Source organism: Corylus avellana, chromosome 2 (genome assembly GCF_965113065.1).
Source record: "Corylus avellana chromosome 2, dhCorAvel1.hap1.2, whole genome shotgun sequence".
NCBI classification, from domain to species: Eukaryota; Viridiplantae; Streptophyta; class Magnoliopsida; order Fagales; family Betulaceae; genus Corylus; species Corylus avellana.
The window spans coordinates 9,485,936-9,510,925 of NC_142491.1; the positions used below are offsets into that span (position 1 = coordinate 9,485,936).

The 24,990-nt window shown below is 33.7% G+C and overlaps 2 protein-coding genes across 3 annotated transcripts; one reads left to right on the forward strand and one right to left on the reverse strand.

The window, feature by feature from the left end:
* Window positions 1-371: 371 nt before the first annotated feature.
* HAT3 (homeobox-leucine zipper protein 3) lies at window positions 372-3,291 on the reverse strand. The gene is made up of 4 exons (XM_059597553.2): window positions 2,845-3,291; window positions 2,216-2,520; window positions 1,872-1,951; window positions 372-981 (listed from the first exon to the last, which is right to left on the reverse strand). The coding sequence occupies exons 1-4, from the start codon at window positions 3,029-3,031 to the stop codon at window positions 624-626; spliced, it is 930 nt and encodes a 309-aa protein (XP_059453536.1). The 5' UTR covers window positions 3,032-3,291; the 3' UTR covers window positions 372-623.
* Window positions 3,292-19,995: 16,704 nt separating this feature from the next.
* On the forward strand, window positions 19,996-24,623 carry LOC132190342 (rRNA processing protein-like protein). Of its 2 annotated transcripts, XM_059605315.1 has the most exons (14): window positions 19,996-20,049; window positions 20,252-20,351; window positions 20,684-20,805; window positions 21,059-21,131; window positions 21,253-21,327; window positions 21,418-21,528; window positions 21,679-21,721; window positions 22,246-22,342; window positions 22,885-22,987; window positions 23,068-23,163; window positions 23,314-23,346; window positions 23,499-23,598; window positions 24,161-24,245; window positions 24,352-24,623. In XM_059605315.1, exons 2-14 carry the CDS (start codon window positions 20,262-20,264, stop codon window positions 24,476-24,478), a joined length of 1,155 nt encoding a protein of 384 aa, XP_059461298.1. In that variant the 5' UTR covers window positions 19,996-20,049; window positions 20,252-20,261; the 3' UTR covers window positions 24,479-24,623. The 2 variants fall into 2 exon arrangements, with proteins under 2 accessions (XP_059461298.1, XP_059461289.1); XM_059605306.2 differs by lacking the exon at window positions 19,996-20,049 and having other exon boundaries at window positions 20,067-20,351.
* The last annotated feature ends 367 nt before the right edge of the window (window positions 24,624-24,990 follow it).

Genomic DNA, 24,990 nt, shown 5'->3' on the forward strand with positions numbered 1-24,990 from the left:
AATGACTTAAAATTACAATTAGATTATAATTCAATAATAATTCATTTCAAATCTAAAAGTAATTTTAAAAGTCACATCACTTTTGAAAAAACAAAAGTCTTTCTTTTGACATTACTCGTCTACTAAATTACATTGCTCAAATAGACTATGATTTTTCTTTATTATCAAAATAAAGTTAAAAAATAAAAAATAAAAACAACATTTATCTCTTCCATTTCTTGTATTAGTCTTAAATTTTGTACTTTTTTTTTTTTTCCTTCAAAATTGAATCCATGGTTTGTTGATCCACTTTAATATATTTCAGAAAAATGTGTTTATTTAATTAAAATATATGTTATTTGTAAATTTTCATGATCATGGGAAAACGGAAGTAATCAAAAGAGACTTTAGATTCCTCTTTATTGTAGTTCAAGTCATCCAACTTGCCTCTTTCTTGTCCACTGCATACAACCCTTTTTTTTTTTTTTTCTCTATCTAGTCTTGACTTCATATCCAACTCTATCTAAGACTTGACTCAAGAAAACAGATATCCCAAGCCTTAATTGACTTATAAAATCATCTCCTAACAACCATTATATCCCATTTCATCCTAATTCCCACAATGCCCTTACTCGAACCCACAATTACGACCGCGGAGCTGGGGCATCAAACGATCGATGGTGGATCGGTAACGTCGCCCACGGGTTGATGGGTACGGGCCGTTGGACATTGGGGACCATCGGGTGGCGGATTGAGCCAGTTGGAGCGACCGCAGAGGAAGTGGCGGCAGAGGACGAGGAGGAGGATGAGACGGCCACACGCTCGCACGAAGGGCACATGGTGAGCGTGGTGGGAGGGTTCATGTGCATGTAGAGCTGTGGTGAGAGCTTCAGTGCTCTAAGCTCCTGCACCTCCTTCTGCAGCCGCCTGTTCTCGTCTGTTAGGTTCTCACAACACCTCTTCAAGTACTCACAATCCACCTCCGTTTGCTTCAACTTGGTCCTGCATCAATTTCACATAAAAAAGAATTGAGTGAATGTTGAAACTACAGCAAGAAAGACTTGTTATGTTATGACATCCGAGACCATTTTCACTTGAGAAAAGCCAGATCGGAAGAAGCTCGCCCAACCCCGTTAGAGCAAAACTCTACTCTTATCGAAGTGTGTTGTATATCTCCCTAGGTTTTTGACCTAAAAAAATAAGACCCACGCTTTCACCCACGTGGGTTGTACAAATCTAACAGTTGATTTTAATAAAAATTGAATGAAAAAAGAACAGGAAAATGAAGTTTAGACTTTGTCATAGTAGATTATTATACGACAAGAAAATGAAGTTTAGACTTTGTCATAGTAGATTATTATACGACAAGAAAATGAAGTTTAGACTTGTCACAGTAGATTATTATACGGCTGCTATACAAATGAGACGATACATCAAAGAAAATCGATCCTAAATTTTTTTGTTTTACAAGCTCTTACTGATTTAAAGGTAGATATCTCAGTTATATAGCAGTCGTACAACAGTCTACAAAATAGACTTATTCTTTGACCTATTACCCGGTAGGTAACATTGTGGGAGTAACGGACCCAAAGAGATCCAATACAAATCCACCATTAATTCTGTGAGAGTTATTGCTGGAGTTATTCATTGCTACAACCAACAGTTTAAAAGAAATGCCATTGATGAAAACAGCCAAAATTTGGAAGTATCCCATTGAATGCTCACACATGAAACTTATGAAAGTAAAAGGGCAGTGTGTTACAAACACTGGCTCTTTTTATTTAGATTAAAAAGACCATAACATCCTTTATGCAGGACATTTAATGAGAGCACCTAAATGCCCTTGCATGAAATACCAACAATACCATTGATTCAGTAGAGAATTTTCTCACCTTGCCCTTCTGTTCTGGAACCACACCTCCACTTGTCTCGGGCTCAGGTTCAGCTGCTTTGCCAACGCCAGCTTTTGCTTCTGAAAAACACGTCCACACCACAAACCCATGTTCAGATTTCACCCTTTTCTCACCAACAAATAACCAAATTGCCACCCCCCAATGAGTCCATGACTCAACCCATCAAAAATCAATAAGAAAAATTCTATTATGCATATTGCTATACGATTATCATACCACCACAAACACACACATATATATATATATATATAAAAGACAGTCTACTAAACAATATTATTAAAAACACCCTTACATGACACAAAATTAACCAAAACGCCACTCACCGGGTTGAGAGTATTGTGCTCCTTAAAGGTCTCCTCCAGCACCAGAGACTGCTCCTTGGACAGCCGGAGCTTCTTCCGGCAAGCGTCGCCGCCGCCGCCATCTTCGTCGTCGCTGCCGCGAGAGCACGAGGTCCTCTCGGCGTCGTTCTCGTCGCCGTTTGCATCTCTCTCGCTCCTCTTCCCGCTCAAGCTCGAAACCGTGCTGTTCGGTGAAGAAACCCCATTTTCATCCTCGCAATCCGCCATCGACGGCAGCCGGTTCACGTCCACTCCTCCCAGCAACGGCCTCGCATCTGGGTTTCGATCTGCAAACGTCTTTCCACGTGAGTTTCGAAGAAATCTTTCCGATTAAGTTTACGTGGAAGGGTGGTTGCCCATGAGAATGGCAGTATTGTAATTAAAGACATGATAATGGTCGTGTTGGAGCACAGAAGTTATCCAAATTTTCCCAATAAGTTAACAGGGAAATCATTTTGAACATTCTCTTACAAAAACAAACGCAAATATATTGTAATGAAAATATATGCAGAAGATGATAAAAGGGATTCTAATAGAACGGATCTGAAAGCAGATTCTGAACTTTGAAAGGGAAAAATAAAAACCATAAGAACAAAAAACAGAAAGATTACCAGGAAACTGAAACATCTCATTCCAAGGAGAACTCTTCTTGTCATGATTTTGCACCATCTGTGAAGGCGGCTGCTTGTTTTGCATGGGATTCATTTTCACAGAAGTCTGCAGATTCCCACCACATCCCAAGCTCAAGCTCAACCCCAGCCCAAGCCCAAGCCCCAACCCATCATCTTTCTCCCCCATTTCTCTCTTCCTCCTCCTTCCACCAATAAAAAAAAAAAATACCCAACAAAACCCACCAAGCTTCTCTGTTTTGTCTTTCAAATATCTGGTCTGATTCCCAGAGCGTTTGGATTCAGAGAAAGCAAAACGGAAAAGAAGGCTAGAAAATGACTCAAGCTTTGGCAGCTGTGGTGTCACAACCTTTTTCTTTTTGCAGTACAGTGGAAAGGATGGATGGGACTATATATAGATATATATACACACATATATATAGAGAGAGAACGAAGGGGTATAGATTTAATGATGACTTCTGTCAGAGAGGCTATTGGCTCAATCATGATATAATTGGCTTTGCTCTCCTCTTGGCTTGCTGGCTTTTTGGCTTTGACACAATCCCCGGGTTCAACTTTCTAGACCATGATTAAACCCCTAATTTAACCATGGTTAAATATAGCTTTCGTAACTGAGAGTTCCTTTTATTGTCAAGTTTTTTTCTTTTTTCACCACGGTCTGGGGTTTTTATTACCAATCTGTCTACAAAAGCGACTTTCTCGCCGTTGACCGTTGACCGGGAAGACCAAGCTGGTGCGCAACGGGCCTGCGCGTTTGCCCCACGCTCGCTAAAAAAAAAAATCATGATCTCATCATGATGGCGGAGATTTCATGTGCGCCCGAGAGCGAGAGAGCGAGCATCCATCATCCATCATCATCATTAGCGTGGGGCCCATGACATGGGCTTTTGACCAGCATGCCAGCATCAAATCAACGAGTGTCATTCAAAGGGTGGTGGGGTCCGCAGATTTTGATCGCGGCGCGTGGGATTTGTAGGCGCGAGTGGAGAGTGAAGGGGGGTTTGGTGGGGTCCAGTCATGAGGCAGAGTAGGAAAGGTTACGGTTAGGTGGTGGTAGTGGCGGTGTTATTGGGGTTACCCCTGTGAAGGGAACATGCAAATCGTACTCGCATTTTTTTCAACTTTAATTCCCATTAATTAATACACGCATTTGGCAATTAATTTGCTCTGTTTTCCGAGACCTGAAAAAACCCACTTAATTTATTAGTCAAATATTCAAAAATCAACGTTTGTTGGGGTACTAACATATCATTGGTGCTCATATTTCCTTCATTAATTGAAATACCAGTGGATAATTATGAAAGTAATTAAGAAAAAAATATATAATTTTAAATTTTAAAAAGATATATTTTTTATTATTTTAATAAAGACTAATCAAAGAACTGATGAACACTGTTACATCAGCCAAGTGAAATGACGGTTGAATATGTAGTTAAATTTCACTTTTATCAAAAACACTTCTAACAAAGGCTCAAGGGGTTCTTATTTTCTTTGAGATATGCAATACATTATCTCCTGGTTTTTCTCTCTTTCTCGTAATTTTTCAAATTCAATGATAATTTTGAAAAGTAGGAGAATGGGAGAAAAACATGGGGAGAAAATGTAGCATTTTCCTTTTTATTTTCATTTGTTATGGCCTCTTTTTAGGAAAAATTCGTTCATTTAGTTTACAGTTTTGAGTCTTTTGACTAAGAGTAATGATATTTACTAGACTGTTGTATAACTGTCATACAAATATTATAATGTGACTGTGAAAATCAACCATTAAATCATCATTTGTAAAAAAAATGTAAAGACTGATTTTAACTATCATGTCATTTCAAGTTATATGACAGTCTTTTAACAGTTTACTAAATAGCATTAACATTACCCTTTGACAAATTGACAAATAACTCTTTGTTGCATGTATGTGTAGCAAATAACTCCACGCAAATTTTGGCTATTTTTCCGACGTTATCATTATGAAATCAAAATTTTATCTTAAAAATTAGAAAATAAATAAATAAAATTAGGCATTGGTTTTGGCCCACTCTCATAGCCATACAACCCACACTTCAATAGGGTTACGGTGTAGAGAGGGTGTTTTGCACTCCCAAATAAGAAGCAGACACTTAAACTTAAAACACTAAAAAATAATATAACTTTTCACACTAAATAATTTTTTTTTTCTTAACAAAATACCTTATAGACTAAATACTCGTTGACAAAACTCCCAAGCCATCATCGCCTTGGTTGATTTTGGAGACTATGGTATTTATTACAAACTCAAACCACATGTAAGAATTTAACATTTTTCTTTTTTCTTTTTTCAAATCAAGTTAGACTCCCACGAAGAAAACAAATTAAAATAAACAATTGAAAGACAATGGTATTGGGATGAGGAGACCTATCCCAAAAGACTTCCACGCAATCACATTTACAATGACAAAATACACGACAATGCTAAATCTCTATAGGCTAGATTTGCCATTTGCTTGCAATTTCAAGCAACTCTTGAATAATAATTAATAACAATAATAAAATACCAATATATTATTTGAAAATAACAGAAATATCAGCTCTGAAAATGCTATGCTATCCAGCACAACTGGTTGGAGACACAACAACCAATAAGACAGAAGAAAATGTCGGTGTCATCAATCAATATATATATATATATATATATATATATATGTGGACATAGAATTTCTCCTTACAATTTCCTTTTTTAGCTCATTAATAAGTAACTCAATGAACAATTGGAGCAGCAACAAACAAAAAAAAAAAAAAAAAAAAAATTAATGGATTTAAGTTTTTAAAATAAATGGTAATTAATTAATTCTTAATTTGTTAATTCTCATTTAAATTACGTGATATAAATGTTAAAATATTAATTAAATAATTAAATAAATTATTTTTTTATTATTATTTTAAGTTTTTAAAATAATGAATAATTTAATAAAATCCATAAGCAAAATCAGAAAAATCTTCTGACAAAATGATTCAAATAGGAACAAAAATGAAGTGAGGATTCACTTCATGATCTTATCGACTAGTTATTTCGTATAGATATCATATCCCCTTTGCAGAAGCAAACAACTATGGCAGAGATCTGTTATCCATCACATCATTTCCCAGTTGAGTAAGACTCATTTTTTATTATAAAAAAATAAAGACAAAATTGGAAAAAGTATATAGACTTCTATGAATTATCATGCAATTTGTAATGATCTCCAAACTTTCAATTAAGAAAAAATTATACTTTATTCTCCTAAAGTTTTACCTGATTTTCAATTTAATTTTTAATGTTTAAAAATTAATAATGTACTACAATAAAGTATTAAAAATTCAAAATGTGACCCATCCGTTAGCGATTTCGGTCTAATTTTATGGAAAATTGCTCACGTGCAATGCACTTGCATTTTTTTGCTTGTACATTCCGAAATTGCCCCTTAGTTTTTGAGAGAATTCCAAAAATGCCCCTAATTAAATTAAAAAAAAAAAAAAGAAAAAAAAAGGGGGGTAGTCGTAGCCAACTCCAATTTTCTTTGCTTTTTTTTTTTTCAAACATATAGGGACAATTAGGTCTTTTCAAAACAAAAATTATTGACGGATGGGTCACATTGTAAATTTTTGATACTTTGTTGGAGTACATTACCAATTTTCAAATATTAGATGCCAAATTAAAATTTTAGTAAAACCTTGAAGGAAAGTATAATTTTCCCTTTAATTAAAGTAATATCCTTCAAACTACTGAGAAATTACAATGTATTTCTTTTGTCCTAAAAAAAAGGCAAAATGGCCATAATTTTTTTTTTTTTTTTAAGAAAAAAAAGCAACCCATGATGCCCATGAGTCTGACGAGGACCCACCAATATAATTATTTCTTATTTTTATTTTTGAATAAAAGTGTTTTTGTCAATACTTTTGTAGAACAGAAGGAATATAGTTCAATATTTTAGTAATTTTGGAGATATTACTTCAATTAACAATTTAGGAATGATAGTGTAAATTGCATAATTTGAGTAGTACATATACTTTTCCAAAAAGATAATAATGGGCATGAGTAATTATATTCGTCACTTATCATACCCTAAAATAGTAAAATAATTTGAGTTGATTATCCAACTCAAAAAAATTAATTTTCATACACCAAATATTATGAAGGATTACGCCATATAGGCTTTTGGAGATGGAGATAATCCCATTTATCCCTCTAAAATTTATGTGTCATGATCTCCTAGCCAGAAAATCAATACCCGTGAACTAAATATTATAAAAATCAAGTGACATAGACTTTGAAAATAGGCATGGGAGAACGAATTATAATCCTCTTCATTTCATTTGCATTTGAGAATATCTCGTTAGTTATAGTAGATGAATATTTTTGTCTTCTCAAAAATTCAAAAGACAAAAATGTCATTCCATTATAATTAACTGGATATTTTCTAGTTCATTTGAACCAAAGATGATCTGTTCATGGGAGAACAAGGGTGATATATAGCATTAATTACTTCATTTAATAATTTATGAAGGATATTGTAAATTGCATAATGGGTATGTGCACTTCTCTAAAAATATAACAATGGGTACAAGTAATTATCTTAATCACTTCTCATCCTCTAAAGGCTAAAGCCTATATAGGGTGGTTTTCCAACCAAAAAACAATATGCACCAAATATCACTAAGGATCACGGCATATAAGCTTTGGGATGGGGATGGTCTCTCTCTTGAGTGTCGTCTCTCTAAAGCCTATGTATGATGATTTTTTTTGGATTTGACTTACATGTTGTTATTAAAATAAAAGCATGTATGTTGTAATTTAATCAATGGTTAAGATTAAATCTCAAAGTTGACTTAATTTTAGAAACTTTTAATAAGAGAGAGAAAATAAAGTAAAATTTTGAGAAATTCAATCATGACCATTGATTAAACTACAGCATACATGCTGTTATTAAAATAACAGCATATAAACCCAATCCGTTTTGTAACCAAAAAACAAATTTTTTGCATTAAATATTATGAAAACCACGTCATATAAGCTTTATGAATGGAAAGTGGGGGTGACGTATAGTATTAATCACTTCAATTAATAATTTAAGAAGAATATTACAAATTTACTTGGTAATTTGAGGGGAATATATACTTTAAGAAAGAAAGAATAAAATAATAATAATAATAATAGTAATGAGAAGCTTACAAGATATATGTAAAAACAATTCTATAAATTGACTTGACATATATTTGTTGTATTTGAAATCCAATAATGAATTCAATGTTGAGAATTTTGGAGTTGGAAATATTTGTTGGTATTATGCTTCACATCAACTTGATATGACGTAACGAATCGAAACTTTATGGAAACTAAAGGTGTTCTTCCTCTTCCCCACCCACCAAATCTTTCACAAATCTCTTAGCGTGATTGTCACGTGCCACTCCTTGGGACTTTTGGACCATTGAGTCCCCACCACCCAATCATTCACTTGCTCTTTCCCATGTTTTGCCGCACTTACGTTACGTGATTGTCATTATTCATTTTTGGGATGAATGGAAACTCGGTCTCTATGATTAGTTTAAATTATAAATTATTTTCAATTATATTAAAATAAATTTAGAGGTTTATGTGACATGTTAAAAATATAATTTAATTTTTGGGTCAAATTTTATTAAAATATTTGATGAATTCTACGGGTCCCAGCACCTAAGACTTTTATGGGCTAAAAATTAATTCTTTATTACATTATAGCATTTTTCTTCTGTTAAATGGTATGTCAGCCTCAATAAAATGGTGACACATGTCACTTTTTAATAAAAATATATAAATATATAAAACTAAAAAGATTAGAAATTTAGTTTTTTATTAAGAATGACACACGTCGCCATTTTATTGGCATCGATATGGCACCTAATGAAATCTGGCAAATGTTTTAGCGAAATTTAATTTTAGAAACTAATTTTTATTTATTTTTTTTGTGCGCATATTTCAGCGACATCTTTTTTCTCTTTGACACGACATGATAGAAATCACAAGGATTGATTTTACATTATTCATTATTTTTAGCTTAGATTAAGATAACAATAAATAAACAAATGAAAAAAAAATTAAAAAAATTAAAATTTGCACTCGTATAAAAAAATAAAATTAAAAGGGGAAACTTCACTTTGGCCCCCTGAACTTACACCCGATTTTACAAATTCCCTTGAACTTTCAAATCTCTCACTTTGGACCCCTAAACTTTGAATTTCTCTCAATGTGAATCCATCCATCAGATTTTAAACATTACATGATGTTTATACCCCTATCTTTTGTATAAAATTTCAACTTCCAAAAATTTTTTATTTAAAAAAATAATGAAAATCAGAGATATTTTAGTTTTTTTTTTTGTAATTTTAACGGTTAAAATTGACGGAAGGATCATAATTAAGAGTAATTCAAAGTCCAGAGATCCAAAGTTAAATATTTAAAAGTTTAAGAGAATTTGTAAAATCGATAAAAGTTTATGGGACCAAATTGAAGTTTCCCTAAAATAAAATTTGCACTCCTATAAACAAATGACTTAACATGACGTAATTAAAACCAATACTGAAATTTCAAATTTAATTTGCGGGGACAGGGAAGAGTGGGGGTCACGTGGGGAACATGCACAAGTTCACGTGCACCAACATGACGTGTTTAGCCATGTGGCAACACGTGGTCCCATGATTGCACTCGTGCGTGTCACATTGTCTTTGCTTAACCGACCACGCACTTCACTACAATCATTGGATCCTCTCTCTCTCTCACTCTTTCTGGGATTCTCATGGACAAAGCGAGATTCGTATTTTTTATTTTTTTATTTTTATTTAATTTTTTATTTTTTCACCACGGTCAGGGGTTTTTATAACCAATCTGTCTATAAAGCGACTTTATTGGCGTTGACGGTTGACCGGATAGACGAAGCGCGTCCGCAACGGGCGTGCACGTTTTCCCCACGCGCGCGCACAGGGAAAATCATGATCTCATCATAATGGCGGAGATTCATGCCCGCGCACATCCATCATCATCATCATCATTCACGTGAAGGTTACAATTGTGAAGGGAACATGCAAATCCTACTCGCATTTCAGCTTTAATTCCCATTAATTAATACACACATTTGACAATTAATTTGCTCTGTTTTCCGAGACCTGAAACCCACTTAATTTATTAGTCAAATATTCAAAAATTAAAACAAACGTGTTTAATTTTTATTAAGTATGACATAGCAAAGTATCGTTAACTTATTAAACGAAAATTAACTTTAGAAAGTGATTTGTTATTTCTGCCAACTACATAGACTTTTGAATTATTTTTTAATTAGGTCAATCACATTGACTAATTTTATATTTATCTCTAATTTCAAATGCTCAATTTTTATTCTACACCTTGACACCCATCTCGTTAGGTTGATGTGGCGCCCATCAACCATTAAATTTGTTTAATAAAAGCCAATTATTGTCACTTTAATCAAATGAGTTGGAAGTTGAGGATGTAGTATTACTTTTTTAGTAGTGTGTTTGATGTTAAATTTTATTTCTATCAAGACGCTCATAACAAAGGCTCAAGTTTTTTTTTTTTTTTTTTTTTTTTTTTTCATTTGTTATGGGCTTTTTTAGGAAAAAATTGTCTATTTTCACAAAGAATAATACTATTTATTAGACTGTTATATGATTATCATATAGCTTGATAATGTGACTTTAAAAATTAAACATTAGTGGATCACTTGTAAAAGAAAAACAAAGACTAATCCTTACTGTCACGACATTAGAATTGTATGATCAATTTATAGCAGTCTACTAAATAACCAAATAACATCCTTTCATACAAATTTTGGATATTTTTTCAACGCTGTCATTATGAAATTAAAATTTTATATTAAAAATTAGAAAATAAGAAATTCAGCTTTCTTTGTCGGCCACTCTCATAGATATACCGCCCAAACCTTTTTTCTTTTTATTTGTTTATAACTTTTTAAAGTTATGTAATTTTATAATAATCTTGTCAGGAAAAAGTAAGCTGAAATTTGTATGGATAGAGTTATTTGTTATTTAAAATCCTAAAAAATTCTTACAAAAAAAAAAAAAAAAAAATCCTAAAAAATTATTTTGTTACAAACTCTATCAAACCACATGTACGAATTTCAGAATTTTTTCTTTTTTTAATTCAAATAAGAAGAAGAAGATTGTAGAATGACAAAATCCACGACAATGGTAAATCTCTATAGGCTAGATTTGCCATTTGCTTGCAATTTCAAGCCACTCTTGAATAATAATTATTAATAATAATAATAAAATACCAATATACTATTTTAAAATAACAGAGATATCAGCTCTGAAAATGCTATGTAACCCAGCACAAATGGTTGGAGATACAACAACCAATAAGACAGAAGAAAATGTCGGTGTCATCAATCAATACATATGTGGACGTAGAATTTCTCCTTACAATTTTCTTTTTTAGCTCATTAATAAGGAACTCAATGAACAATTGGAGCAACCAAAAAAAAAAGGAGTAGCTTCAATTACATTACTAACTTCATTTTGGCCAATTGTGTATCTCCTCAAGACATAAATCTTGTCACTAACAAAATATAAAATTTGTTAAAATATTAATTAAATAATTAAATAAATTATTTTTTAATAGTAATTAAATAATTAAAAAATCTATGTAGCATGATCGTTCAGCCAAAAAATCAATCTTTATACACCAAATACTATTGGGGACAACGCCATATAGGCTTTTGGGGATGGGGGATGGTTCCCCTTATCCCTCTAAAGCTTTATGTGTCAATTTTCATGCACTAAGTGTTATGGAAGACCACGCGACATAGAATTTGAAGATGGTGATGAGAGAATAGGGGATGATATGTAACATTAAATTACTTCAATTAATAATTTAGCAAGGATATTGTAAATTGCATAATGGGTATATGCAGTTTTCTAAAAAAAGATAATAATTGTACAAGTAATTCTATTAATCAGTTATCATCCTCTAAAGCCTATATAGCGTTGTTCCCCAACTGAAAAACAATAACCGTCAAATGATATAAGGGATCACGGCACATTGACTTTGGGATAGGAGGATCATCTCTCCTATCTCTCTTAAGCCTATGTGGCATAATTTCCTAAACAAAAATCAATTTTTTTACACCAAATGTTATAAAGACGCACAATAAAACTGTTATCTTACATACCACCAAAGGCAAACTTGTGGCTTATGCATTGAGAAAGAGGACCTAAAGGAAGTAATATGTACCAAACTTTTAGAGTAGCCTTTGGCTTGCAATGAAAAGAGCTAGCATAATAAATTAATAATGCAATATATATATATATATATATATAAGATAATCATTTAATATTAACCCAACAAATAAAAAAGAGCACAATATATATATATATATATTTTATTTGTTGGGTTCTTTTTTATTTGTTGGGTTAATATTAAATGATTATCTTAATATAGTACTTTATTTATTTATTTATATTTATTTGTGGGTAATTGTCCTAGTTGTAGGACATATGAGTGTGTGCATCTACCCCTAGTGGGGCATAGAACTTAGCATGATGATTCGAAAATAAGGGAGTTGGTCGGCATATATATGATTAGATCCCCCACGTGCATTGCTAGCTGTCCCACGTGTTCTCCTCCAATCATGGGATCCCATCTCGCGTCCGTACGAGGCTCTCCCCCGCACGTGAGAGATTCAAACATGCATTAGCATTACACTTCCTAAAAACGGATAATCTATACAGCTCAATTAATCCACTTTAATCGACATTATCATGGGAGTCTACGAAGGAGATCCTAACAACGAGAGACACAGATTTACATTCAAAGATATTATAAGATTACTTTTTCTTTTGAACAAAAGAAGAGAGAATCCAATTTTATGAACTACTTTTTCATAATAATTAATGGGAGTTTCTAATAATAGTATTAGAATTTAGAAAAACATTACTTTATTGGAACCTACTAGTTTATATGTGTGTTACGAATATTACAACTTGAGTAATGGTCTGTTTTGGATTTGTGATTTAAAAATATGATTTTTAAAAACATCGTAAAGGGTTTGGTAAAATCGCGGTTTAACTTTTAAAATCTCAGTTTAACCTTTAGAATTGTGTGTTTTCAAAAAAACACCTTATTACCTACGATTTGAAGACATAAGTTTTTGTGTTTTCAAATCCCAAACTTTTGAAAACCCTAAAAACCCTTTTTATCTATGAAATTGTAATGTGAAACGCACCCTGATTCTAACTACTCATCTTTCATATCACTCTCATAGTTTTAGGTTGATGTAGCAGTGTTCATCGACTTTTGAATTTTTATTCTTTTTTTAATTTTAATAAAGATTGATCGTAGAGTTGATGTGTACCGCTATATCATCCCAGTGATATAAAAGTGATATAAGAGATGTGTATGTATAGTAATATAGCATTATTCTTACAACTTTTATTACAAGTCTCCTACAAATTAAGGTGTTTATCTACATTATATTTATTACCTCAGGTGCTAAAACATGATCACCGACAAATTATTAAGAGAGTTTGTGAGAGAATTAAAGTAGACGGATGTTTGTCCTTCATGGTCACACAATTCCTCCAACAAAAGTAGTATAATTTGTCATGTTGTCCCCGCGGAAGGATGTAGAAAAAAAGTCATGAGACGCTATGATTTGTTCAAAAGAAAAGAGAAGAAGAGATAATGACGTTGGTCATGATGGTTCCTGTAAAGAAATTATACAACGTTGGAAGATTATTATGTTACATAGGTATATCCTGTCTTTTCCCTTTTGTTTGGTTGTTATCATTATTACTTTCTATATTGTTCTCACTTAATTAATATTGGGATCAAGATTTAGTTAACATAAAGAGAAACTTTCATGCTTTACAAACTTTATAATGTGTATTCGATGTATCAGTTCCTTTTAATTCTCTCTATCCTTAGGGTTTTTCGTTAATTCAAATGGCTAATAAGTAAAATGTTTCGTATTGTTCTGTAATTTTTTTTTAAAAATACAAATATACCCTTAATTGACAAATTTAATGTTTTTTTTTTTAAAAAAAAAAAAGAAAAAAAACTTAAAAAGGGGCTGATGATTGACCCACGGCGCACAACTATGGGTCAAATGATTTTTTTTTTTTTTTTTTGGAATAAACGGATCATTTTGGTTATTTTTGTTTCTTTCATTAGGATTAAGGAGCTGATACATTGCAAATTTTAATACTTTGTGATAATTTAGGAAATAAGTGAAGTTTTTCTTAAATTAAAGTAATTAGTTTATATCTTCGTAAGTTAACTACTTCTTTATATATATATATATATATATATATATATTGGTAAAAATGGCTTAATCATGTTACTAGTAAAAATGGGAAGTCCTCGTGCTGCACCCCTCATTTTACTTTACTTATCAAAAATTATTTTTACTAGTAAAAATGGCCTTGACTTATATTCATCGTAAGTTTAAAACATTCAAAAGTTCCCATCTTTTCTCCTAGACCATATATGCCTTCCGTGTCCTTTACAGAGTTATTCTTTTCATAATCATATCACAAACATTTCATTTAAAGCTTCCCCTACTAGCTATCTCAAGCCTTTTTGCTTTTCTATACACAGTCAATGAGATTCTATGTATTTTATGGCTTAAAATGGTAGATCGAGGACACCCCAAAGTGAACGACACATGGATGTTGGTGTCTTTGCATCAAAACAGGTGACACAGCTTTAAAGACTTGTTTAAATAAAATTCTCTTAAATTTTGCTCCATTCATATTCCATTAAGAATGGAATGGATCTTATCACATGCTAAAAAAATAAATCCTAAGCAAGCTATATATGACTAAAACGTCTTATTGTCAACAAATATTTAAGAAAAAGTGAAGTGGGTGGAAGGAGATTTCTTTCGACCCAAGTCACGCAATCTAATAAATTAATATATGTCATTAAAGCATGTGATTCTCACGTACCCGTAAAAATCAAAAGTTTTAGAGATATGTCACATATTCTATTAGAAAAATGCTACATTTACCAATTTTTTTTCTTCAAAAGTTGATTTTTAAATAATGTGTAACTATTCAATGAAATCTATTATTTTAAAAAGGGGTAATTACTTTTTTTCCCCATAAACTATAATGTATTTTCACTTTACTCCCATGAACTACCAACTGTGACACCCAACCCCCATGAACTACCATTTTGTGCCAAAAACCTCAATTTCGTCAGTCAAATGCGTTAACTCAGACGATCAAAGTAACAATGTATTGTAATTCATGGGGGCAAAGTGACACTGCATTGTAGTTCATGGGGACAAAGTGATAATGAATTGTAGTTCATGGGAGCAAAATGATGGGTAGATCGTCTAAGTTAACGCATTTGACTGACAAAATGGGCCTTTGACTGACGGAATGGGGGTTTTGGGCACAAAATGGTAGTTCATGGGGTCGGGTGTCACAATTGATAATTCATGGGGGGAAAGTGCCAAGACGTTGTAGTTTTTCAATTTGGCCCCATGAACTACCAACTGTGACACCCGACCCCCATGAACTACTATTTTGTGCCAAAAACCTTCATTTTGTCAGTCAAATGCGTTAACTCAGACAATCAAAGTGACAATATGTTATAGTTCATGGGGGCAAAGTAACACTGCATTGTAGTTCATGGAGGCAAAGTGACATTGCATTGTAGTTCATGGGGACAAAGTGATAATGAATTGTAGTTCATGGGGGCAAAGTGATGGGTAGATCGTCTAAGTTATCGCATTTGACTGATGGAATGGGCTTTTGACTAATGGAATGGGAGTTTTGGGCACAAAATGATAGTTTATGAGGTCGGGTGTTACAGTTGATAGTTCATGAGGTAAAAGTGCCAAGACGTTGTAGTTTTTTACTTTGCCCCCATAAACTACCAACTGTGACACCCGACCCCCATGAACTACTATTTTGTGCCAAAAACCTCAATTCCGTCAGTCAAAGGCGTTAACTCAGACGATTATAGTGACAATGTGTTGTAGTTCATGGGGGTAAAGTGACACTGCATTATAGATCATGGGGGCAAAGTAATACTGCATTGTAGTTTATGGAGGCAAAGTGACATTGCATTGTAGTTCATAGGGACAAAGTGATAATGAATTGTAGTTCATGGGGGCAAAGTGATGGGTAGATCGTCTAAGTTATTGCATTTAACTGACGGAATGGGCCTTTGACTAACAGAATGAGAGTTTTTGGCACAAAATGATAGTTCATGGGGTCGGGTGTTACAGTTGATAGTTCATGAGAGGAAAGTGCCAAGACATTGTAGTTTTTTACTTTGCTCCTATAAACTACCAACTGTGACACCCGATCCCTATGAACTACTATTTTGTGCCAAAAACCTCAATTCCGTCAGTCAAAGGCGTTAACTCAGACGATCATAGTGACAATGTGTTGTAGTTCATGGGGGCAAAGTGACACTGCATTATAGTTCATGGGGGCAAAGTGACACTGCATTATAGTTCATGGGGGCAAAGTGACACTGCATTGTAGTTCATGGGGACAAAGTGATAATGAATTGTAATTCATGGGGGCAAAATGATGGGTAGATCGTTTGAGTTAACGCTTTTGACTGGCGGAATGAGAGTTTTGAGCACAAAATAGTAATTCATGGGGGTCGGGTGTCACAGTTGGTAGTTCATAAGCAAAAAATGTCAAGACGTTGTAGTTGATGGAGAAAATGTAATTACCCATTTTGAAAAATGTGTCATCTTCTTTTGTGGGATGGTAACATATCACTTAAAAACTTGATAAGTTTAGCATTTATTAAAAAAAACATATGAAAATTAAGTGTTTTAAAGACGTACATATTGTACTCATTTTTCATAAATTTTTTAAATGTCTATTTGTGTGTGTATATATATATTTTCTTGGGTAGCATATTTTTCACTTATTTATGCTTATTATATCATATCCTCTTTACAATGCAAGTACAGCAAGACACACCTGTGCCTCACGTGCGGTCAAAGAAACTTTTAGTCAAACCCAGCTCTAATCATTTGGCTCAAAGTCTCATCCCAATTGTCACTTCCCCGTTCCCATAAATAGTCTTCGAAAACGAAGAACCGCAAAATCCACTCCGCGCCGTCCGATCAACTTTCCCACGATCTCATCCCTTGATTAGGGAGAGAATTTTCTTTGGCAACATGCACGTGCATGCGCACGATATATACACCACAATGATATGCCGGTGATTGCACGTGTAGAGGTGAAAGAAAAACTCGAGAATCTTTACAGCTTTTGCTTGGTAAACGTGTGCATGCGACACGTGGGTCCCACTGCATTGCTCGGCCATGATTGCACGTGCGGGTTGTTTTTCTTTTTGGGGTCATGTCACATGTTTACGTTTTCCTTATTCGACTCGATCTGGCTTCTGTTTGGTTCTCGAGAAAGCTAGGCTTGGTCAAATAACACTAATTAAAAAGGATACATGTTTGTAATTATGTCCTGGTTTGTGACACGTCTCATATAGTGGGACGAATGTGGGATTGTTTTGTTTCATTTAAATATTTATCACATTAACGGTCTGATAGATTATATTAAATAGATTCGAATCGAGGGTAGAAATTAAAAATATTGGAAGTACGAGGATAATATTGTTGTTGATGAAAATAGATTTGGATTGTTCAAATTGTATGTAATACGGGCAGCCATATAAAAGGATACGATATATATATTTTTTTTGAAAAGGAATAGAGTGATTATTATAGATTGTTAAACAACATTAAGCACAACGCTTTATAGAGATTATATCTGAAATACAATATGAAACTTTTTCAATGAAACCTTGTTTCACGATGAGAGATAACGCTTCTTTCGCAAGGCGATGGGCTACTCCATTTAGGTGTGTCATAGCGACTCCAATTCATTCCATCTTTCTTCAGTGCTTGTACTACTAAGAAAGCATTTCCTTCCAGAACTACCTTATAAAATCCAAGTTCATGACATAAATGGGCTGCTCTCAATGCCGCAAGTGCCTCTGCAATATTTGGCTCGGTAATGTGATCTCTTGACGATGACAGAGTTGCCAAAACCTTTCCCATCCCATCTCTAACTATCACATTGACACCTATCTTCATTCTATTTTTGTCCACAGCGGCATCTCAATTTATTTTCACAAAGTTATTATTAGAGGCTTCCCATCTAAAATCATATGTGTTTACCTTAGTGGCAGCTCCATCTTTCCGAGAATTTACTCTTTGATAAGCCTCGAGCGAATTTGCGGCACACCTGACCACTATAATAGCCGGGCTGATCTTATTCCCATGATGACCAAAACCATGCTAGTTTATATAAATATATAATAGTTTATATGTTATCAAGCGGTGAATATGGTGCGATGTCATTTTTAAATTTTAAATAATATGATATTATAAAACAAACTCTTGACGTAAAATACTTCATCTCCATTTCAAAATTATAATATATGGGATTTGAAAAGGTTCACTCCTAAGTAGATTTTACTGTTTGCCAAACAAAAAGAATTTCATGGTTATCGCATTAATAAAAAAATCATTTTTTTTTTTTTTTAGGTACAATATCATCTTCAAAGGCAATCCTCAAATGGTAATATCTAAATAATACCGTATAAGATCAAGATGTAAATAAAAAATGTTTCAATTATGCTCTCTAACATTGTCTAAATACATAGCAAATATGATACGTCTTGATGCACTTATGTTTCGTTTTTCATTTTGGAGATGGTCATCTTTTATATTAGACTCCTTATTTAATTGCCACATAATGAGCCCATAGACTTGTAGTTGTGCAATTGTTGTGTATAGGCACGAGACTCTTAGTCTTTTTAGCCTTTCTAGTGAGTAGACCTTTATGTTATCAGCCCAAGGCCTTTGAGTCTAAGCTCAATTGTTAAATATACATATTGAGTAATGCTACTTACCAATTCTTTTGAAAAAAAAACATATCATATATTATAAGAGTGTACAAGCGAAATGGTTATTAACAACTAACCGTTGTATAACCGCAACGCATAATAGCCTAGACCCAATTACACTAGCGAAAACGGTTAACAACCGATAACCAGTTTATAATATTATTAGGGGTGGGCAAAAGTTCAAAGCCTGTAATACCTGACCCATCTGCCCCGCCCCGTAAAGACTGGATTTTAGTGTTAAAATCGCAGATCCAAGTTGTGTACTTGATTACCTGTTCGAGGTGGTGCGAGTCTTGGGTATAATTTTTTTACCAACCTGGGTACCCGTCCCGCCCCCCTCAGCCCTGCACCCTTTAACCTTAAAACATAAAAAACCCTAAGCCACCGCACACTCGACTTTCTTCTTCTTTTTGTTTTTCCTTCTTTCACTTCTCAAACACCGCACACCTTCACTATCTTCTTCTTCTTCTTTTTTTGGGTTAGAGCAACTATCAGCTAGCTGTCCAGCCTTCAGGTTTCTCTCTCTCTCTCTCTCTCTCTCTCTCTCTCTCACCTAAAAAATGCTAAGGAAATAATACCTGCACAACCCGTCTAACCCCGCCCTGCAAAACCCGAGAACCAGTGGATTCTATTTACTGTAGCCGGGTCTCAGGTATAAAAAACCATACCTGCATGTTGCGGGTCGGGTATCCAAAATGACCAATACTCGGCCTGATTTGACTCACACCCACCCCTAAATATTATGCATGAAAACAATAAAACATCTTCAAAACAGTCTAAGATAGAATTCAAAAAGAGGCCTCAAGATGGCTCAAAACATTAAAAGAGACCTGAACAGCCTATTACTTGAGAAATGGTTAGCGGTTTATCTTCAATAACTACATAACTGCTTGTTGCGGTTAACCACTAATCACCTACGCGCAATTGCTTTAACACCCCTATTATATTATAATATTCTAGATTATAGGGTATGGTAAATTATAAAAACATAAAAAATTTTCTCGAAACACTAATAAGAAGAAAAAAAAGATGTCTCATTAAAAATGTTGGTAAAGATTATAAGATTTATTTTTTTATTTTTTTTTATTTTTTAAATTGCAAGCATGTCAAATAGTTTAATGGGCTGGGCGAGAGTGATCCTGGGCCTTCTTCCATGGAGACCATATGGTCCACAAATATCAAGCCCAGCCCAAATTACATTCACAGGTTCATGCTGTGTGAGAGAGAGAGCTAGGGTTTTTCTCTAAAGCCCTAGACTAAACAAGGTTCGATTTCTTCTTCTTCTTCTTCTAAGATTACTTTTTGGAAAAAAAGAAGTTATTTTGGTAATTAGAATTAACGATTTTCTTTGTCAATTCAATTGTGTATGTTCAAAGCTGACAATTAGAGTTGTGTATGTTAGTTAGGGAACACTTAGGGAGAAAAAGGCTTTTAATGCACATAAATTTGGTTCTTTGAATTTCTTAGAGTTTTGAAAATGGGGTCGAAGCGGTCGAGAAAAGCACAAGACAGCGACAGTGATTTCGAAGATTACGACGATGATGGCATGGATAACGACAATCTAAGTGTGAGCAATTTTTATTTATTTTTATTTTATATCAATCATAGTTGGAATTTTACTAATATTGTTATTGGGTTTGTGTTTTTGTTTTTGGGTTAATGTTCTATTTATGATTCTTGTTAAATGATGATTTTTCTAACAATCATCACCGGGATTTGATTGATATTGTTGTTGGGTTTGTGTGTTTGTCTTTGTTTTTGGGTTGATGTTCTATTTATGATTCTTGTTAATTGAAGATATTTTGACAATCATCATTGGATTTTATTAATATTGTAATTGGGTTTCTTTTTGTTTTTGGGTTAAAGTTCTATTTATGATTCTTGTTATTTTTATTTTAGCATGAAGAAGAAGACGATGAAGATGAAGGAGAAGAAGTTGAAGAGGAAGAGGGAGGTAGCGGAGGAGACGCGGAGATCGAAGAGCTTGAGCAAGAGTATAAGGGTCTTCAGCGGCAGGAGATGTGAGACTCTTTTTGTTTGTCACATTGGTTATGCACTTGATTTTGTGTACTGATATAGAAAAATTGATATGAGTTGCTGGATGCGAGTTTTAGATATGATTTTGATATCTTGGAGAACTCATCCATAGTATTGGTGACAAATAGAGGCTCAACTACACAACATGATGTATAGACCGGCACTTGATGTCTTACATATAAATGCATATCTGCTTATAAATGTCATCTATTTATTTTGAGTTTTGATTTCATTCAGAGATATTTTAAAGGATTTGAAGCGTCATAAAGATGAAGATGTTCTTAAGGGTCAGGCTGTGAAAAACCAAAAGGTGTGGCTATTGTTTGTGTACTCCGAACCCTAATTCTTTTAATCCAATTGACATGTATTGTTCCCCTTTTTTACGAGTGTTATTAAACAATGGTACACTCCTTTCCCCTTTTTTCCTTAAGGTTATCTGGGACAAATCTCTGGAGTTCAGATTCTTACTTCAGAAAGCATTCTCAAGTTCAAATAGACTACCCCAGGTCTTTTGTGAAAGTTAACTCTGATTTAACTTGATTCTGGCCCTCTATTATATTCAAACATAGCGGCTAAACATGATGGATTGTCTGCAGGGTCCAGTTAGGTCTTCATTCTGTGATTCAGATGAGGGTGTGAATGCAGCATATTCAGACCTGATCACCTCATCTAAGAAGACTTTAGATTCTCTATTGGGACTACAAGAGGTAGGGCTGTTCTAAAAAGTTGTTTTGCCTACCTTGTGTTCATTCAGCTTCAAAAAATGTGACCAACAATTTATTTTGGTTTTGGTTATATAAGTTTTGCTTTGTCACTCTATTTTATCTGTTCCTCTTGTGGTACTTCTGTTGTGACAGGCTTTGCTCGAGAAGAATCCTTCTATTGCTCAATCCACTGATGGTATGCACATGTTTTGTCAGTATTTTATTATTTCATAAGCTTCATACCATAAGCTTTTTGTATTTTGTCAGATTCTTTTTCCTATATCTCAAATTCCTTATTATAATTTCAATCGCTCTCAGTGAGTTATAATCCTTTTACAAATTCAGGAATTTTGAGTTGAGAATTTACCAAATCTACCATATAGTGTGCTTTTCAGTAGTTTCTTCTGCCATTTTGGACTTTTAATCGTTTTTTGTTTTGTACGGGTACTGATATTTCTAATTTCCTTGTTTAACATTAAGCTAATGATAAATGGTGATCTGATTGTAAAACCAGCAATAGCTTGTCAATTCAGCTAAATACTTTGTTATTGAATTAATGTTATTTATTGAGATTGATTTAGTTTCAGGCACAGGAAGATAAACCTGTAGTTCATAAGTTTTATGATTTTTGTGCATGATTACTGTTCAAGAAAGAATTACATATTTGCATGAAAAGTTATTGATATGGCTTGATTATCCTAATATATTTCTCCTCTCAAGGTAATTCTGGAAACTCATCCCAGCATTCAGAAGCTTCTAAGAACTCAAACGTTGAAGGAGATGAAGATTGGTCAGGGGTTTCTCAAATGCATATGAGGTACTATGGTCAGCTTCTAGACTAGCCAACTTTTCCCCTGTTAAATTATTTTCTGTTCTTAAATAGGTTTTTTTGACAAGTAAAGCATTTGGTAAGAAAGTATGTACTGAATATCCCATCCTATGTTATTAAATGCTATGGAGGTTTGTGGACAATTGTGGTGAATTTATTTGTGATGTGTATATATTATTGAAATGATAGTCCTCTGGTACTGGAGCAAAATTGTCTATCAGTTAAAGCAAAATTATTACTTTGGTGTCTTTTTTTTTAAAAAAATTTTAATTAATTAATTAATTATTTTAAAAAAAACTCAATCCACTTCCCTATTTTAATCTTAGTAATGAAGTACTCATACTTCATTGAAAGTAGTGTTTGTATATACACAGCTCATGCTTTGACAACTTCCCTTGCACGCTTTATTGCATTTCAGTTTTGTACGTATAAACCTTTCATCTTTTGCATGCATTAAAAACCTTCTAGTGCGATTAATTTCTTAATGGGAATTTGAGTAAACTGACACTACTCATGTTTGTATCTTATAGAATAGCTTCCTTCAGAGACAAATCAATAGATAAATGGCAGAGGAAGACACAGGTGACAACTGGTGCTGCTGCTATTAAAGGCAAGTTGCAAGCTTTTAATCAGGTTAGGCTCTGTGACTGGACCGACAACATGCCCTATAAGATCTTCAACATGCTCACTAAATTCTCCTTTTCCAATCACAGAATATTAGTCAGCAAGTTGCTGCTTATATGAGAGATCCAAGTAGAATGGTCAAGCAGATGCAAGTGAGGAGATCAACAGTTGGCATATTTGGGAGTGTAAGATTATCTTCTTTATTCATTTGACTGTAAGAGATAATGCATATTTACACTCGCATGAACACGTAGACTAAATTGGACAAGGTATTCATAATATGCTATCCTTTTTGACATTTGTGCATATTCTAATGCCTGGTATATTGATGGCAGGGTCTTGAGGGGGAGGGTAATGCTGGGGGAGAGGTAATCTACTTTTATGCATATACTTGAGTTCATTATATGGTGTTCATTTTAATTTCTAGGATCCCACTTGAAAGTGGACTGAGTAAAATTATTGAAGTTATGATTTTTTCCATCATAATTTGATGTTTATTAAATCCGTTTTCTTTGATTAGGAAGTACAAGCTGATGGTGACCCTGAACTTTTTGATGACTCCGAATTTTACCAGCAATTACTGAAGGAATTCTTTGAGACGATTGACCCAGCATCTTCTGGTAAAATATTTTTTTTGGTGGCAGCTTCTAATTTGTATATCCATGTTTTCTGCATTTGGGATTTAAAAATACCTAATAATTTTGATTGTGCATTTGAATTGTGACATCGAGTTCTTATGTTTTACTTTCTTTTAAAAATCCAAAAGAGAAGAACATTGCAAAAAAATAAAGGAAGAAGATTTTACTTCTATAACTTGAGTCATGCTAGGCATTCTTATAGCATTGCTGCGGATATGAAGATGGATGCATGGGGCATAATTGCCTGAAACTTTACCTTGTCCTCCCATTGAATTCAAGGGAGTTCAGTGACAAGGTCAATATCATTTATTATCTATTTCTATGAATCTTACAATTGGTTTTCTGGAACTGACACTTTATAGTCTAGATGAAAGTAGACTTGCAGCTCACAATTTCTTCGTACTTTTCTGATTGAGCTTGGTTTTTGGGGAACACCAGTTGCATACTTGTCCCATAATTAAAGGAAAAAAAAAAAAAAAAAGACGATTACTGGCTAGACAATGTGGCTGACTCCTTGATTTTGACACTTCAATACTCTACACAGAAACGGCGTTTTATGCTTTGAAAAGATTGCAAACTAAAAAGAGAAAGATAGTCGATCGGCGTGCATCGAAGAGTCGCAAGATAAGGTAAGTTAATCGTTCATTCCCCCACAAAAATTTTTTGTACTTTGGTAAACTTAATACATATCTGAATATATTTGTCATATTTTTCTCCTGTGTTATGATTTTACAGGTATCAAGTTCATGAAAAGATTGTCAATTTCATGGCTCCTCGGCCGAGTGAGCTTCCTCCTATGGCTCCTAAATTATTTGAGAATTTGTTTGGGTTAAAGACCCAAAGACCAGCTTCTGTATCCTAGTACTCGTGCAAAGTTGAGCAAGCCACAAGGTCTTATCAAGTCGCAGGCTTTGCAATTTTGTAATATTAGTTGACATAATTGTTTGTTTTTATATTGTTGACTTGACGCTTGATATATGTGATATCAATGGTTTCCATTTTTTTTTTATTGGTGCAAGCAAAATACTAGGATTTGTACTTTAGACTTTAAACCTTGCTGTGGGTTTTTAGGCTGCTGCAATACTTCATGGTGACACTGAAATGTGAAAAAGCTCAAAAGAATAATTTTTTTTTTAAAAAAATCTTAGGTTCTGAAGTTGTCTCACATCCATACGAGAGAAGTGCAAAAAGGCAATGAAACCCATTTCCAAAACCATCCTCGAAACAACCTTGAATATGCTTGGAACCTTGTTTGATAATAGAGAAATTCTCAAAGATTCTTGTAGATGCTTGACAAGATCATTTGAGTTTTCCAATTGAAACACAACTTTTTTTAAAGACATGTCAACATTAACATTATGTATCTTGTTAGAT